Source organism: Hippoglossus stenolepis, chromosome 3, assembly GCF_022539355.2.
Source record: "Hippoglossus stenolepis isolate QCI-W04-F060 chromosome 3, HSTE1.2, whole genome shotgun sequence".
Classification (NCBI taxonomy): Eukaryota; Metazoa; Chordata; class Actinopteri; order Pleuronectiformes; family Pleuronectidae; genus Hippoglossus; species Hippoglossus stenolepis.
In genome coordinates this window covers 5,098,491-5,113,916 of record NC_061485.1, presented here as the reverse complement: position 1 = coordinate 5,113,916, position 15,426 = coordinate 5,098,491, and the positions used below count along the sequence as shown (strand labels likewise).

The 15,426-nt window shown below is 43.0% G+C and overlaps 1 protein-coding gene across 1 annotated transcript in view; it reads left to right on the top strand.

Moving 5' to 3' along the window:
• The window catches only part of stab1 (stabilin 1), a 47,783-nt gene extending 33,111 nt beyond the window's left edge, over positions 1-14,672 (top strand). The window contains exons 53-70 of the mRNA XM_047339289.1: positions 104-250; positions 510-566; positions 648-807; positions 1,643-1,792; positions 3,626-3,730; positions 4,145-4,261; positions 5,394-5,526; positions 5,621-5,681; positions 6,274-6,418; positions 7,438-7,571; positions 8,384-8,549; positions 8,993-9,099; positions 9,473-9,592; positions 10,101-10,235; positions 11,290-11,394; positions 12,505-12,654; positions 12,884-12,988; positions 14,088-14,672. Coding sequence (XP_047195245.1) covers positions 104-250; positions 510-566; positions 648-807; positions 1,643-1,792; positions 3,626-3,730; positions 4,145-4,261; positions 5,394-5,526; positions 5,621-5,681; positions 6,274-6,418; positions 7,438-7,571; positions 8,384-8,549; positions 8,993-9,099; positions 9,473-9,592; positions 10,101-10,235; positions 11,290-11,394; positions 12,505-12,654; positions 12,884-12,988; positions 14,088-14,144 — 2,154 coding nt within the window. The 3' untranslated portion in view covers positions 14,145-14,672. The remainder of the gene's footprint in view (positions 1-103; positions 251-509; positions 567-647; positions 808-1,642; positions 1,793-3,625; positions 3,731-4,144; positions 4,262-5,393; positions 5,527-5,620; positions 5,682-6,273; positions 6,419-7,437; positions 7,572-8,383; positions 8,550-8,992; positions 9,100-9,472; positions 9,593-10,100; positions 10,236-11,289; positions 11,395-12,504; positions 12,655-12,883; positions 12,989-14,087) is intronic.
• The last annotated feature ends 754 nt before the right edge of the window (positions 14,673-15,426 follow it).

The following is a 15,426-nucleotide window of genomic DNA, read 5'->3' as shown; positions in this document are numbered from 1 at the left end:
TCAAATGGCATAAGTAAGGGATGAACCAAGAAAATGAATAATGTAAAAAATGGTGTGTGTGTGTGTGTGTGTGTGTGTGTGTGTGTGTGTGTGTGTGTTTTCAGGGACTATATTGATTAATGAAAATCAAGCCAAGTTGTTGGAGTTCCACCTGAACTTCAAAGAGGGCGTGGCCTATGGCATTGACCATTTACTGGAGCCACCCGGCCTGGGAGCGCACTGCGACAACCTTGAAAACAGAACTTCTTACGTCAGTTATGCTTTTACTTTTCCTTTTATTAGTGCAACTGCTTTACCGTGCGCTCACATGCTCCTCGCGTGCAAACGAGACATCAAGATTTGTGGATGAATTTCATTTTTTCTGGAGTGACCGGGCTTTAATACTGCAGCTTCCACCAGCTGATGTTATTAGTGCCAGTGTTTCAAGTGTGACTCCACACTGCTGTTGTTTTTTAAATGTCCTTCTGTTGGAATCTGGACTGAATCTGACTGTCTTTAAAATGTCTCAGGGGAGGTGTGAAAGCTGCCACTTCCCGCCACCCTGCCCCATCAATCACCAAGATACGGTACGACCTGCCTGTCTGCCAAAGAAATCCTAAAAAATAACATTGACTGTGGAGATAAATGTAATTCATGCTTTTTTCCAGGGAAATGTGGAGCCTTGTACGATTCGCCACAGGGGGAGCTACAGACGTTTGCGTTTTTACGGGTCGAATCCTTTCGGCCGAGTGGGCTGTAAGAGAGTCTGTCAGTCTCCTGTCTGGGTCCAGAAGTGCTGCAAAAACCACTACAGCCGAGACTGTCAGGGTAAGGAAGCTAAGGAAGGAGGGGATGAAGGGAGGGAGTGAGGAAGGAAGGTGGGAAGGAAGGGAGGTAGGGAGGGAGGACAGATGGGAGGAAATCTTGTGTCCTCTACACAGTTCATTCTTGGAGATTTACCATTTAAAATCATTAAAATCCAAGTTGGAGCCTCTGGAGGGCAGCACCACGACTCAGGGCATTTCTTTTTATTATGTTTTTCAATGAACGGGGAAAACAAGTATACATTTGTTCTGTAATTCTATTTGCATCCTTGAAGACTTGAAGACCATCCTCAGTTTGATTTGTCAGGTGTTTCTGTCAGTATGTCCATCCCCTGTTAATTTCTCCCTCTTAGCTCAGGATCAGGACAATTCATTGCATTCTGCTCATGTGTGTTATCACATATTTGTTTCTGCTATTGTACAAGAAGGATTGGTGGGTCACCAAAACCAATCAAAATCCTCCTCTGTGGCTGATATTGACTGGATGTGAGTGTGAGAATGTAGACATGACATCTCTGGTCGGTTTCATGCTTGTGTGTCATCTGACATTTTGATTTGTCACAGAAGTAACACTGAAGTGTCTCTGGAAATACAAGTTGTTAGTTACACGAGGGTCTAACAAAATCAAAAAGGGAGAAAGTTATTCTTTGTATTACGTTCCATGATGGCGCTCCCCTAGTTTTGCATTGAGACAATTTATGATGTACCATCGACCTTCCAGCTGCTGTCAATCAAATACAGATGTGGACACGCCTCTGCAGCCTCTAGTTTACCTTCCTTTTGATGAGCCCTCTGTCCAGGATGTGTTTTTGATTCTGTTCTTTCCCTCTGTGTTCCAGTCTGTCCAGGTGGCTTGGAGGCCCCTTGTGGAAAAGGCGGGACCTGCGACGATGGTTTGCGTGGTTCAGGAATCTGCAGGTGCTTCACAGGCTTCAGAGGACAAGCCTGTGAACTGTGCCGCGACGGCTACTTCGGCCCCAACTGCACAGGTACAGCAGAGATAAACATGCAGGTGCAGGTGATCCTCCGAGATACTTCTACTACGAGATAAATGCTAGAAACAGTCACCACAGCAAAATCACCATCTTTAGCATCATATATCAGATTTTTAAAAGCTTTCCGGTTGTTGGTTAGATTTCAGTTTAGTTGCAGATTGATAAATATGCAGATTAACACTCCGACGCAAAAATATCTCTCATCATCATTTTATATCTTCTTTGAGACCAATGCAAAAAAAAAACATTAAGGCAGAAGCTTCTTGTTGAAATGACCAATCTCACCGGCAGCAGTTTGTATCATCAGAACCCACATACTTACATAATCAGGATTACTTCCAGTTAACTTCTCTTTCAACAGATTGAAACTCCGCTGTGCCGTTGTTAGACACGAACTCTCGGAAATGTCCAGATTGGTATTTTCACTGATCTGTTCATATTCTCACTGGACAAAGAAAAGCCGTGAAGCCTCATTCTAGAAGCTGATATCAGAGAATATTTTGAATCTGTGCTCGGGGGGAAACAAAACTGAAATCATTAGACAATTATCAAAGAGCTAATCTTTGAAGCACTGATTTAATCCTGCAGCCCCACCCAGCGATAAAAGAAAAAAAAGTCAACCCCATCAGTTCTCCAGCAGACTGTCGCCATAGCAACACCCCACACTCACCATCACACAGCTGGGTGTGCCTCCAGCTCAGGACAAATCTGCCAGCTGTCGTCACTCAGCGACGCCCAAACGTTAATCAGCTGCTGATCATCTTCTGTGTGCGCTGGAAACAAGGAAAGGTTGTCATGGTTACTGAATTTAACCTGATCTGATCCAGAGTCAGAGACTTACTGATTTTCAGGATAAAAGTGTTTTTTCAGGTTTCCACAAAGTCTGCAGCTTCAGCTCGTGGATGACACAACATCATTTAAAGCTCTGATTGGCTCCTACCTGGGCGAAGGTAGTGGACTTCCTGTCTTCTGGTTTCAGAGGCTTTTGCCTTTAAGCTCCTTTAAGACAACACGTTATGAGAGACTTTCATTTAGTTGACAAACAATTAAATCACCTCTAGTTTATTTATAGAGCACATTTAAAGCTGTGCTGTACAAATTAAGATAAAAGGCACAATAGTGGAGATGAGACACTAATCAAGACAAGATTTAAATCCAATGATAAAATACAAGATAATATCAAAATATATACACAAATGTAAAATAAATGTATACATAATTAATTGTCAGTGAAGTGGGATCCAGCCACTGCAAAGTCCCAGTCTCCTTAACCCCCGAGCCTCGAGTCACAGTTATAAGCAGCTAGTTTTGGGGTCTAAGAGTTTAGGAGCAAATAGTGAGACGCCAAAAACAATTATGCCTTTGAGAATTAGTAATAGAGCCCTGAAGACAGTGCTCTATTCGACAGGTAGCCACATTTCCACAGTGTGACTGATTTTGCTGCGATCCAAACCAACCAGTCACAGTACACTGTGAATGATGCAGAATGTTCGGGTAGATTGTTTAAAGACTTTTCCTGAATAAGGTTTAGGGAACGCCCTCAAGTATCAGCCCAATTATTTAGTTTTTTTCCTGCATTTTCAAAGCGTAAGAGCCAAATAGACACTGACATATCACGTCACTAGGGATCCCGAGACATTCGTTGCACACTGTGACGTGGCATCACCTTTATACTGATGATTAAACCCCAAAAAATCAATTTTCTTCTTTGCCTTGAAGTGTCAAACAAAAGGAAATGAACCAGACTGTTGCTGCAGGAACTCTGCACGTCTGGATTAACTCCTCCGTAGGTGGACTCATGGTTTCTCTCCCTCTTTTCTCTCTCAGCCTGTCGCTGTGGACCGCAGGGAAGGTGTGATCAGGGCCTTGAAGGTTCTGGACAGTGCACCTGCAAACCGGGCTGGAAGGGCGAGAGCTGTAAGACTGACATTGGTGAGTTTCCCTCTAATTACGATCTACATGAATCCAGGATGTTTAAAAAGAAAAGTCTGGTTTTATTCTGGATTTTTGTTATTGTCAACAAATTTCGTGAAAAGACCAAAACTAAGAATGAGTGTGTTATTTGTTCCATACTTTGCAACGTGTGTGTGTGTGTGTGTGTGTGTGTGTGTGTGTGTGTGTGTGTGTGTGTGTGTGTGTGTGTGTGTGTGTGTGTGTGTGTGTGTGTGTGTGTGTCTAAAATTAAGAAATATCCCTAAAATTGACTTGGAGGACTGCACACACTTTCTAGAAGTTATTTTGCAGACACGTTGCTCATGAACTCCTGGACTATATTTTAGGTTCAGAGCCTTGTTTACGTTCTCACATCCTTTCCACCGTTGATGAATCATCTCTCTGTCTCGACAGGCTCGATCCCAGAGGAGTGCCGGGAGTGTCATGACCAGGCCGACTGTGTGCTCGGTGCTGGGTGTCGGTGTAAAGCCGGGTTTCGGGGAAACGGTACCTTCTGCGGTCCAGAGCCACGTGAGTGTTCTGCAGCTCAGGAGGTTTTACCAGCCCGAGATAATGAATCTCTGCAGACTGTTGTCCACATGATGACAGTGACCCTGAATTAAAGTAGCAACATGAATAATAAGACATTTCAAAAAGATCAGAACCGGGTGAATGTAATGTGTCCTCATTGAGATGGATGACATGACAGCTCCTAAAAGTGAAGCCAAATTATCTTGATCGCCCCCTGGTGTCTGTCTGCAGTATAGGTTGTAAACTCCGCCCCCTCCATGTTACTGGATGGGACATGGATGAATGAAAGCTCTATGACGGCACCTGTATCTGTACCTGTAATTTTTTGCACAATGGAAGGAAGTGGAGATGCATCATCCATCTTGATGTATAATCTGTGATCTCATTCTCTACCCACTTCCTGAGGGGAAACAGTTTGTCTCTTCAGCTGCTAAATGCTGCACTACGTTCACCAGCTTGTCTGTAACTGTGCCTGATGTTTGGTGATGAGCAGGTAATGTTCTCTGGGTTTTTGGAGCTTTTTTTCCGTGATAACAGCCACTTGCTGCATCTAAAATAATCAGAGAGAACAGTGAAACTTCACAAAAAACACCAAGGTGGGTCAGACATGTATCCACTTTCTCGAGTCAGTTTTTATAATATGAGATAAATGATTAAGACCAACCTTAACAGCACATGAATATACATCAGTGTGATAACAACTACCTCAAATGACAGAAACCATCTTGAAAAATGTATTTGACGAGTACTTTGAGTTTTTTACATTGGTCCATGTCCCATCCACCAACATAGAGGAGGCAGTGTTTATGACCTATACCGCAGCCAGCCACCAGGGGACAATCGCTCTGTCTACGTCTAAGGTGGGACAGCTAAACAAAACCCTCTGTAAGATGAGAGGAGCCACAGACTCAGTTGATCACTTTGAGTTTCACCTTTCACATTGTGACATCATTTTCATACATAATTATATAAAAACATTGAGCGTAGCCTCTTCAAAGAAAGGTTTGGCAGAAATTGCAGTTCTCTGAGGTGCGGGTGCTCCTCAACATACTGCATAATGATGAGGTGTAAATCTAAAGGTGGCACGTTTACAATCCTCGGCGTGAGATTAGTTTTATTTAACACTCTGCAGCTCCAGACCTCTGCTCCGAGTACAACGGCGGCTGTCACCAGAACGCAGACTGCAACCAGACGGGACTGGTCGTCAACTGCACCTGTCAGAGTGATTACCGAGGTGACGGTTACTCCTGCCAGCCCGTCAACAGGTCGGTGTAGCAGCATTCAAACACGGTTTTATATCAACGTGTTCTTAGTTGGAGATGTGACGTCAAGCTGCTGGATTTTCTCTCTGTATTCCAGGTGTGTTGAGGAGACAAACGGCGGCTGCAGCGACTTCGCCTCCTGCAAGTTCACTGGTCCGGTGAGTAAAAACCGTCATTTTGTCTCTGTCTGTACATGCAAGTCATCTGATAATCGAATTCAAACTTTGTATACATTACCTACCTCTATTGAGATTACAAATTTAGAGGTTTAATATTAACAGAGATTGTGTATTTATATTATTTGCCAAATATGTACAAAAAAAAAATCTAAATCTCTTTTCCCTTCCTGTAAAACACTTTTGATGACTCATCCTGGACTCGGGGGCTTTTTTGCGTCCTATGAAAATGAACAGCTCGCTTCAGATCTCGGCTCAAACATTTATGGCCTCACTCCAAAACAAATTTGATCGTGTTTCATCCTTGTCCAATTAATCGGTTAAATCCACAGGTGTCATCAAGGGTGTTGGCGAGAAGTCATCCACGACAGAGTTTCCTCAAGCCTCGTCATGTCGAGCTGCTAGCTGCGTACAAACAGACACGTGAAACACAATCAGTCTTATTGGCTGCTCAATGCAAATCAGTTCAAACTCCCTCAAAGTGTCAGGACAACAGGTTTACTGACCGACTGCATCCGAACCCAAAACAGACTTTCTGTTTTAACCTGGTCGCTCTGTAATTTGGTTCTTGCAGAACGAGCGGGACTGTGAGTGCCTGTCGGGGTATGTGGGTAATGGAGTCCAGTGTCTGGAGAAGCTGGTGCCCCCTGTTGACCGCTGCCTGGAACGTAACGGAGACTGCCACCCAGTGGCCTCCTGCGAGGACCTGCATTATCATGGTAACACATCTGCACTGATATTCATCACAACAGCAACACATGATGGATCTATTACCATGGTAACACTTGAGTGCCTTGAACTCACACCTGCAGTTACTTGGTAACACACCATACAGATTTTTATTAGAATAGTAACATCTGCGATGACGACCATGGGAAACAAATACACTGGTAACACATCCATAACATTAACTATCGCCAAGGTAACACATCAGAAATGCAATAACATGGTAATACAATGCTAGTAAAGTTTATTACCATGGTAACATACTTGCACTGCCCGTTATTAAAAGAGTAACTCATCCATATTATCTTGTTACCACGGTAACACCTAACAATAAAAGGTCCATCATATCCTCCCTGTAACACCAGATATTCTTATCACCATGGCAACACAAAATCCATCCTGTAACACCAGTTAATTTATGTCAACCACAGTTGAACTGAGCCTGCAGCTACCAGTGTAATCATGTGTTGTGTTGCTTCTTTGGAGCGGGAGCCATTTTGTCTCCACAGTCCCACTCAATGCAGTTGCCATGGTAACTGTAGCTTCGACAGTAACTGACCTTTATAGTGTTCATGTTACGATGGGGATGTTATGGGAGACCTTGTTTAGTAGGTCTGGGTTTGAAGTTAGTGAAGTTTCTGGAACTCGTAGACAAAAACCCACAAGCTCCCAGTGGGAGTACAACGGGCGACGCCCACAACTCGTTAAGACCCTGAGCTCGTTAAGGCTCGTGAGCTCTGGGTATTTTAATTATGTCAATTCCCAGAGATGACTGGTACTTGGTGTCAGTAATCAGCGTGTATTGTCTAATACACGTTGCAGAATCGTGGTGAAACTTTAATACTTTATTGTCCATCAAGGCAAAAAAACATCAATCAGAGACTAGGACAATGTTTCATATCACAATATTGTGAGTTTTGTTTTCACTTCAACATTGAGTTGTTTCACTGAACATTACAGAAGGACAGTAATCGAAGGGAATAGTCAAGGTAACATGGTTATTGTGGTTCAGCCAACACAGCTGGAGTGTACCACCTGCGCTCCCCAGAGGGGAAGTACAAGATGAACTACAGCGAGGCCGACGCCGCCTGCCAGGCCGAGGGCGCCACTCTGGCCAACTTTACACAGCTGGGAGACGCACAGCAGGTAAACCACCTCCAGGGGGAGTTTCAATAGAGACAACCGACTGCTCAGTTCACCTCACACACACACAGAGTGTATTTGTTAGAAAAGGCGTTGAGCAGACTTACTTACTTTCTTACTTGGGCTCATTAGGAACCTCCCCTAAAAAAAATCCTAAACATTCGAGCACAACCAGGGATTAATTCTGAGACGTGAGAGAGACAGGGTCGAATACACACATCTGTCGTGGCCCGTGAACGACCAAACAACAAGGTGGTGAGGAGCGGATGAAGGGTTGATGAGGAGATGAGGTGCAGGTGTGAAGGCTGATCAGCAATCAGGGAGCCAGGAAACACACACACACACACACACACACACACACACTCACACACACACACACAGGGGAGCATCTGAGACACAGGAGAATTGGAGAAAACTGAAGATGCAGCCAAGACTGTGATTAAAGAGTAAATTAGGAGATTGCAGAACCATTTTAGAAAATACTGATGAACACACTGACGAACACTTAATCAATCTGTTAATTCATTAATATTGATCTCATCGTCTCACTCCTGAATCTATGAGGCCAGATTTATTTTTGACGCAGGCGATTATCAGAAATCCAGCGGGAGATGCTTAGTTCACCTTTTGATAGAAAAGCCCCTGACGGATGTATCGTACAGCATCAGGGTAATTTGTGCTTTTGTTAACAATGTGTTCCAGTTAATTGTGAAGATTCATTCTCATTTATCTGCGGCTCTGGCCGCAGCAGTGCATTCTGGAACATGTGATCAGTCATCCATCATGCTGCTGTCCTTCTGCTCTGGTCCTGACAGCTGGGGATGCATCTGTGCGTGGCCGGCTGGATTGAGGGGGGGAGAGTGGGCTACCCGACCCGCTTCCCTTCAGTCAAATGTGGAGACAACCACGTGGGCCTGGTTATGTACAAAGAACCCGTGGACCAGAGCAGCAAGTACGACACCTACTGCTACAGGCTCAGAGGTACTGCGGCAGCACAGTTCGGATCCACCCTGCTGGCAGATGAGTGGGAAAGACTCCCTGATGGTTTTATCACAGGAGATAGTCGACAATCTAGAGCTTGTATTGGTCAGAAAATGATTCACTGCCAAATGACGTCATGATGAAGTCACAAAGACGTCAGAAAATGACATCATTCGTAGTTCAAAAAAAGCATTTTGAGGTATCTGCATGCTAACGGACTATAGATACAATATTTTATGATCATAAAGAAGAATGACATCATCACGACATCACTTTAAGTCAGGAAATGATTTATATTAACTCTTGCAACCAATCAGATTAGAGACATATGGTATAAATGATGTCATTAGTACGCCAGAGTCCAAGTAAACCTTTTCATATCAGTGTGTGTGTGTGTGTGTGTGTGTGTGTGTGTGTGTGTGTGTCTGTGTGTGTGTGTGCAGATGTTTCGTGTACATGTCCCCCTGGTTACATCGGAGACGGAGACTTCTGTAACGGCGTCCTGACCAACGTTCTGGCAACATACAGTAGCTTCTCCATCTTCTACAAGGTAAAAGTGACGCTTGGACCATTTAGATAATTCTGCTTCACCAAGGAGGTTATGTTTTTATTGTTGTTTGTTTGTTTGTTTGTTTGTTTGTCTTTTTGTTAGCAGGATTAGGCAAAGAGAGCGTCTCTCAGAGAATAATACATGGATCTGAATGATATTCATGAGTGTGTGCAATTTGGTGCAGATCCCAATAAAAATCTGGACCTAGTGATTTTAAATGTGGTTTTATCAGGGGACTGTTGGGCGGAGTTAAGTGCTCTTCTAGTTTATTTATGCTTTTGAGGTTACTATGGAAGAATCTTTACAAAATATTTGGAATCTCTCTCTCTCTCTCTCTCTCTCTCTCTCTCTCTCTCTCTCTCTCTCTCTCTAGTTACTGTTGGATTATAGCGACTCGACGTCAGACGGCAAACAGCTCGTTGAATTTCTCTCTCACAGGAAGTCCGAGGTCACACTGTTTGTCCCTCATAATGACGGCTTCAGCCCGAACCAGGTGATGTACAAAATCAATCATTGCTTACGAATGACTAATTTCAATAAAATCACTTATTTTTACATCATTGCTTTTTAAAAGTGTTGCTTGCATCTATTAATCTGACTAAGACTTTACAATACCTACAAGACATTTTACATTTAATCAATACATTTTACATTTACACAAGGTCTATGAGGTTGAAATGATCAGCTATGAATACATATTGTGAAATAGACATATTTGTAGATACTGTAATTAGTATTTTGTATTTACTCACCTCTGCTCGTTCACCAGTTAAAATGAAGTGTTTTTAGTGTTTGATTACGTTTGGTTCCGATGTTTCGTTTAGTATTTACCTTTTTACCATTATGCTGTGCTTCCATTTTGAAGAAATAGTCGGCTCCACACTCTTAACTCCAAATGAAGTTTTTAACCCTCAGAACTGACCTTGAATCAGAATACACAGGTTCACACTGAGCTGCTGGTGACTTCTGTTCTGTTTCTGTTTCTGTGTTTGTGTCGTCAGACTCTGTCTGGTAGAGATCTGGAGTATCACATCTCAGCCAATCACAGCAGACGACTGTTCAAAGATCTGAGACCTGAGGAAGTCATCACATCGAGGCTCGGGTTCAACCTGACCGTTACCCACGGCAACAACGAGGTCAGAAACACGCGCACACGCACTCACACAGGCGCACACACACACACACACACACACACACACACACACACACACACACACACACACACACACACACACACACACACACACACACACACACACACACACACACACACACACACACACACACACACACACACACACACACACACACACACACACACACACACACATCCTGGTCCATTAATCCAAACAGGAAAATGTAAGAAAACATCAGACGTTCAAGGTCCCACAACTTAGCATTTATTTGCAACACATGTAAGAAATGGCTTGTGACACATTAATGTAGCTGTCAGCAGCTAACAGAACATTAAAATTACTGTTGAGTATTTAAGTTAAAATGGATGAGTCACTATTAAGAAAGACTTTAAGCTGTAATACATAGCTTATTTAATTGTTGATGAGCAGCCACTAATAACAGCCTTTGGGTTGCCAGGTTGTGGAAAATCCTTCCCCAGCATGACACTTTATTAGGGAGACTTTCCTAAATGACTTTGAAGTAGCACAAGCTGTTTTAGGACAAGATATTTTTAGAGATAAATATTCAACCTCAAAGTTAAAGAATTAACATTCATGTTGCACAAGCACTTGAAATGAATAAGCAGCTGCGCTAGTCGTCTTTTCCCCAGGGTTAGGGTTTTGTCCCCAGGGACAAGACAACAACAATCCTTCCTCTGGCTGTCAATGTGTTTAAAAATCAAAATGTGGCAGACTGATCCAGATGTTCTGCAGCACATTTAAATAAGGTAATAAGACCAAAGTGTCACACTGGAGAAGGATTTTCCACAACCTGGCAACCCAAACGTTGTTCTTATTAATGGACACTGAACTGAACCATCAAACATGTCGTGCTCTACAGGATAAGTTCTGAATGTCCTGAAGTGTTTTCCTATATTTTCATTCATTACTGGTTTCCACAGGATGTGTTATAGTTGTTAACAGTTGTATTAAATTGTTATTGCAGCTTAGAAAATGCTAAATGAAAGTGTTCCCATGTTATTAATATTGATTTTTGCTGTTGTTTCCCCCTCAGACCTTGAAACTGGTGAACAAGCGGCTGCTGTTGTACTGGGACATTCTTGCCGTAAACGGGATCATTCACATCATCGAGGCTCCACTGTCTGCCCCCCCGCCTGCGGTGAGTGAAGATGGTTTAACCCTGAGCTGTTGACAATAGACCATATTCACACGACGGCCATTTTCCTCTGATGCTCGGGGTGTGAAGCTCAGATGCTGTTATGAACAGAATACTGTTTGTACTGCCGTGATCCCGGTGTTTAATTCATATAAACACAGAGAATGTGACAAATTGTTTTCATTTCACATTTTCCTAACTGATCAGACAATAAAAATCTGGAGGGACGTGGGGCCATGTTTCAAGGTTAAACTAAATATTTGATAGCTCATTAGCTCCCATTAGACAACAAACTGTAGGTTTTAACAAACACATCTTTCTTTCTAACCACATCCTGAGTGTCAGGGTAGAGTCGCTGTGGAGGATTAACCAGAAACAGGCCTTGGTGCTGATGTTTTATCGTCTCCTCCTCTGAGTGTTATCACATTATCACACATCTACACAAGGTCACCGAGTTCTCAACAGCACTCAGCAGCCACCAACACTTTACTGAAGTCTCAACTCACATTCTCCAGTCAGGAAATGGTTGAACACTCCACTATCACAAAGATCCACACCAAAGACTGCACACAAAGATGCATGAGGCTTCTCCACTTCCTCCCACATTCTAGAAACAAAGCAGAACAAATCTGGATACGGATGCTGCCATCTTGCTTTTTTGGAGACAGAGTCTGTGCTGTAGTGATCGTGGAGCACCATCCCCCCCCCCCGATACACATCCGACCAATCCTGAGTCAGTGTCAGCTGTCAATCATGACCCCGTTTTTTATAGCATCACCTAACTAATTAAAACCAAGTTTACCTGAAACATGAGCCCTTGAACAAACACCAGGATGTCCCTGTGGACACGTGAGCAGGAGGATCCGTCCTGTTTGTCCTCTGATCCGAATCCAAAACACTAATAGATCATTGAACTACTTGAGATTTTATCTTCCTCTGGGGGACTGATGCTGGTGGCGATGACCCGGTACGGCGGGTCACGTCTCCATGGTAACAGTGCAGCAGTGTGTGCATGTGACATCAAGTGGTAACGATCAATAGGGCTCATGTGATGTCCTCGCATGTGTATTAATTGTCGTACCTGTTTGTGTTTGTTGTAACCGCCACCTCCAGATCTCCTACGACGCCTCCAAAGGCCACGGCCACTCCAGCGGCACAGTGTCAGCCATCTTGGTTTCGATGCTATTGGCATGTGTGTTGGCTGCGCTCGGCTACTACGTCTTCAAACACAAGACCGATGCCTTCCGCTTCCAGTACTTCAGGGTGAGAAGTTTCTCCCAGTATGTTCTCATGGTGGCCTGAAGGTTGAAATGGGAAAGTAAAGTCTTTTCTGAGGCATTTTTAATGAGTACATGCATGTAGTTTGTGTTAACTCAACAACGCATGGATGGATTTCCACAAAACTCGTTGTTTTATCGTTGTTGAACAGATTTGAGGTTAATCAGTGTTTCAGTGTCGTCCTGTGAACAGCTGTTTGTTTCCTCTGTGACAGAATGAGGATGAGGACGGTGCAGCAGGCGGCAGTAACAAACCAGCGCTGGTTTCGATCCCCAACCCTCTGTACAGCGGCTCCAGGGCCTTCACCGAGCCGTTTGGGGTGAGTTGGCCGATCTGAACATTTACCTGAATCACTGCTTTTATCAACGGCTTTTTTAAACCACTGAGCATCCACAACACATTTCTATGTTTTTCCTCCATATTGCTGGATTCCAACAGACTCTTGTTGGAACTTGAAAATAATCCTAGTGATGTTTTCACGAGTGTGTTTCATCTGTTGTACAAATTGTTGTTTTCTTTACCCTAGAATGACCCTTTATATTTAAATACTTTATATTTACTTCGGGAGTGGGTCCTCTCTATGGAGGCAGCCATGTTTTTTACAGTAGCCCAGACTGGACAAACTAAACCTTTTGAGTTTTAATGACAACTGAACACACACTCAAAATGGCCCCTATGAATTAATCAGTCTAATTATCCAATCGCAGTCAACTTTTCCATTTCTTCAAAGCGACTGCTGCGTCACCAGCAAGTGCTGAGTGTCTGGTTACTACGGTGACCAGGGCCCCCTGAGGGAGGAAGGAAACATAGACACAGGAAGAAAGAAAAGTTTAAAACCAAAACCTTGAATCCTGAAGTGACGTGTGAAGGACACTTTGATTCTCAGGTCCCAGTGTCTCAGTAGTTTACACAGTCCGTCTCTATCCGAGGACAGACTGATGTTTTCAGCTGTGTCTTCTCTCGGCTGCGTCCGAGCTGCAGGATCACACTGTATCACAGAGACGTAGTTCAGTTGTTCACTGAGGCAACAGGTTTATTTACAAATCTGTCAGGTATCTAATCCAGATTTTGTTACAATCAATGAAAAACAATGCTTATTAATGCACATTTCTTTTTTTAGTTTTTTATTGTTGTTTCAACACTTAATCGATGCGAGTCCAGTGCCAGACTTTAGTCAGTGTAGGTTTTAAATGTCAGAAGGGATTCCTCACGTGGTGGTTTTTAAGTTAAAAAACAGTTGAACAGTTGAATGGAAACCCAGCTGCTGTTTGTGAACAGTCTTTTCTGTTTCTTTATAACTTCAGCCAGTTCTCACGACTCTTTACTTAAGGAATAGTTACTTGTGAACAGCCCTGCACACTGAACAGTAATTATTAGTGTCCGTTTCCTGGTTTGATCATTTTCTCTCCTTCCTACAGGAACCCAATCCGGGAGTGGAACCAGCAGAACCTCCAAAGATTCTGGACCTGGACTAGTGAAACCAGTTGAAACAGAACAACTGGAGCTGTGTACAAACCACAATAACCTACTGACTTCATCGTGGTTCAGCTTTGGACAGTTCATCTACAGCCAATTAAGAATGAAAGAGAAAAAGTATTTTTATATTTTAAATGATTGTGTTTCTGGGAGCGGTGAAGCAGCTCTGTGACTCTTCAGCTCCTAGTTTTGCTTTTTCTTGGCACGTGTGTTGTTTGGTTCAGTCTCAGCAGAGACAAATGCGATGTAAAAATAAAACCTACAAAACAGTTTGTTTATCAACAGGATCACGTAAAAACTACTGAGCAGATTTCCATGAAACTTGTTGGAAGGATGTTTGTGTCCCGACTAACATGGTGAGTTAGAGGCTTTAATTCATGGATCCTGATGGAAACAAATATCAGGCACATAGAATGGACTGATATGTATGAGTGTGCTTGTCCTGCTGCTGTGTGTCTACTGGATATTGGAATAGTGAAAGATATATAAAGAGTTTTTTGATCACTGGAATAAAACTATAAAACAAATTCCATCGATCTTATAACTTATTCTTTATTATCAACACAATCGAGTCATTTCAACATTCAGGCTCATTTTCCCTCTGATTGGTTCTCCACCGACTCCTGAGAATAATATCCGGCTCCTCGGTTTCTGATTCTCCACTTTGTTTACCAGCAAGTGTCTAAAGCTGCTTCCACACATTTTCCTGTTTATGACGCTATGAAACTCAGCTCAGAACAGGTTTGAATTAGTATTTTTAAGGCATAAAAACAGGATGAAAAGTCACGATTGGCGACTGAGACTGACTCGTGATTGGTCGAGCGTGTGTATCGACTGGAGTAGTGAAGCTTAACCTACTTAACTCATGGGGGTGTTAGATTACGTAATTTTTAATCATGATGGGAGCCGATGGAGATTTCTACTTTATTTCATGGTCACCCTTCCAACTGTCAATATTTCAGTCTGGACGAATGAAAGTCAAGCTACGTATTTGGCTAATAATCACAAATCTAACCCTGCATCTGTTTTAATAAAAAAATGAAATAATGATCCTTTCCTTAATTTCTTTGCTAACATATATTTTTTATCTAATATTTTAGTTTTCACGAAAACCACCAAACTCTGGGTCAGTGTCCAATGTGTCCGTGTGGCGTCTACGTCTGAAACATAGAAACGTTGAAACACAGGAAACGTGTTTTGTTGACCCAGCCAGTGTGAAAGCAGCCATGTTGTTTAGGATGGAACCTCCTTCCTCTCCTCTCTGCTCTGATCTCACTGGAT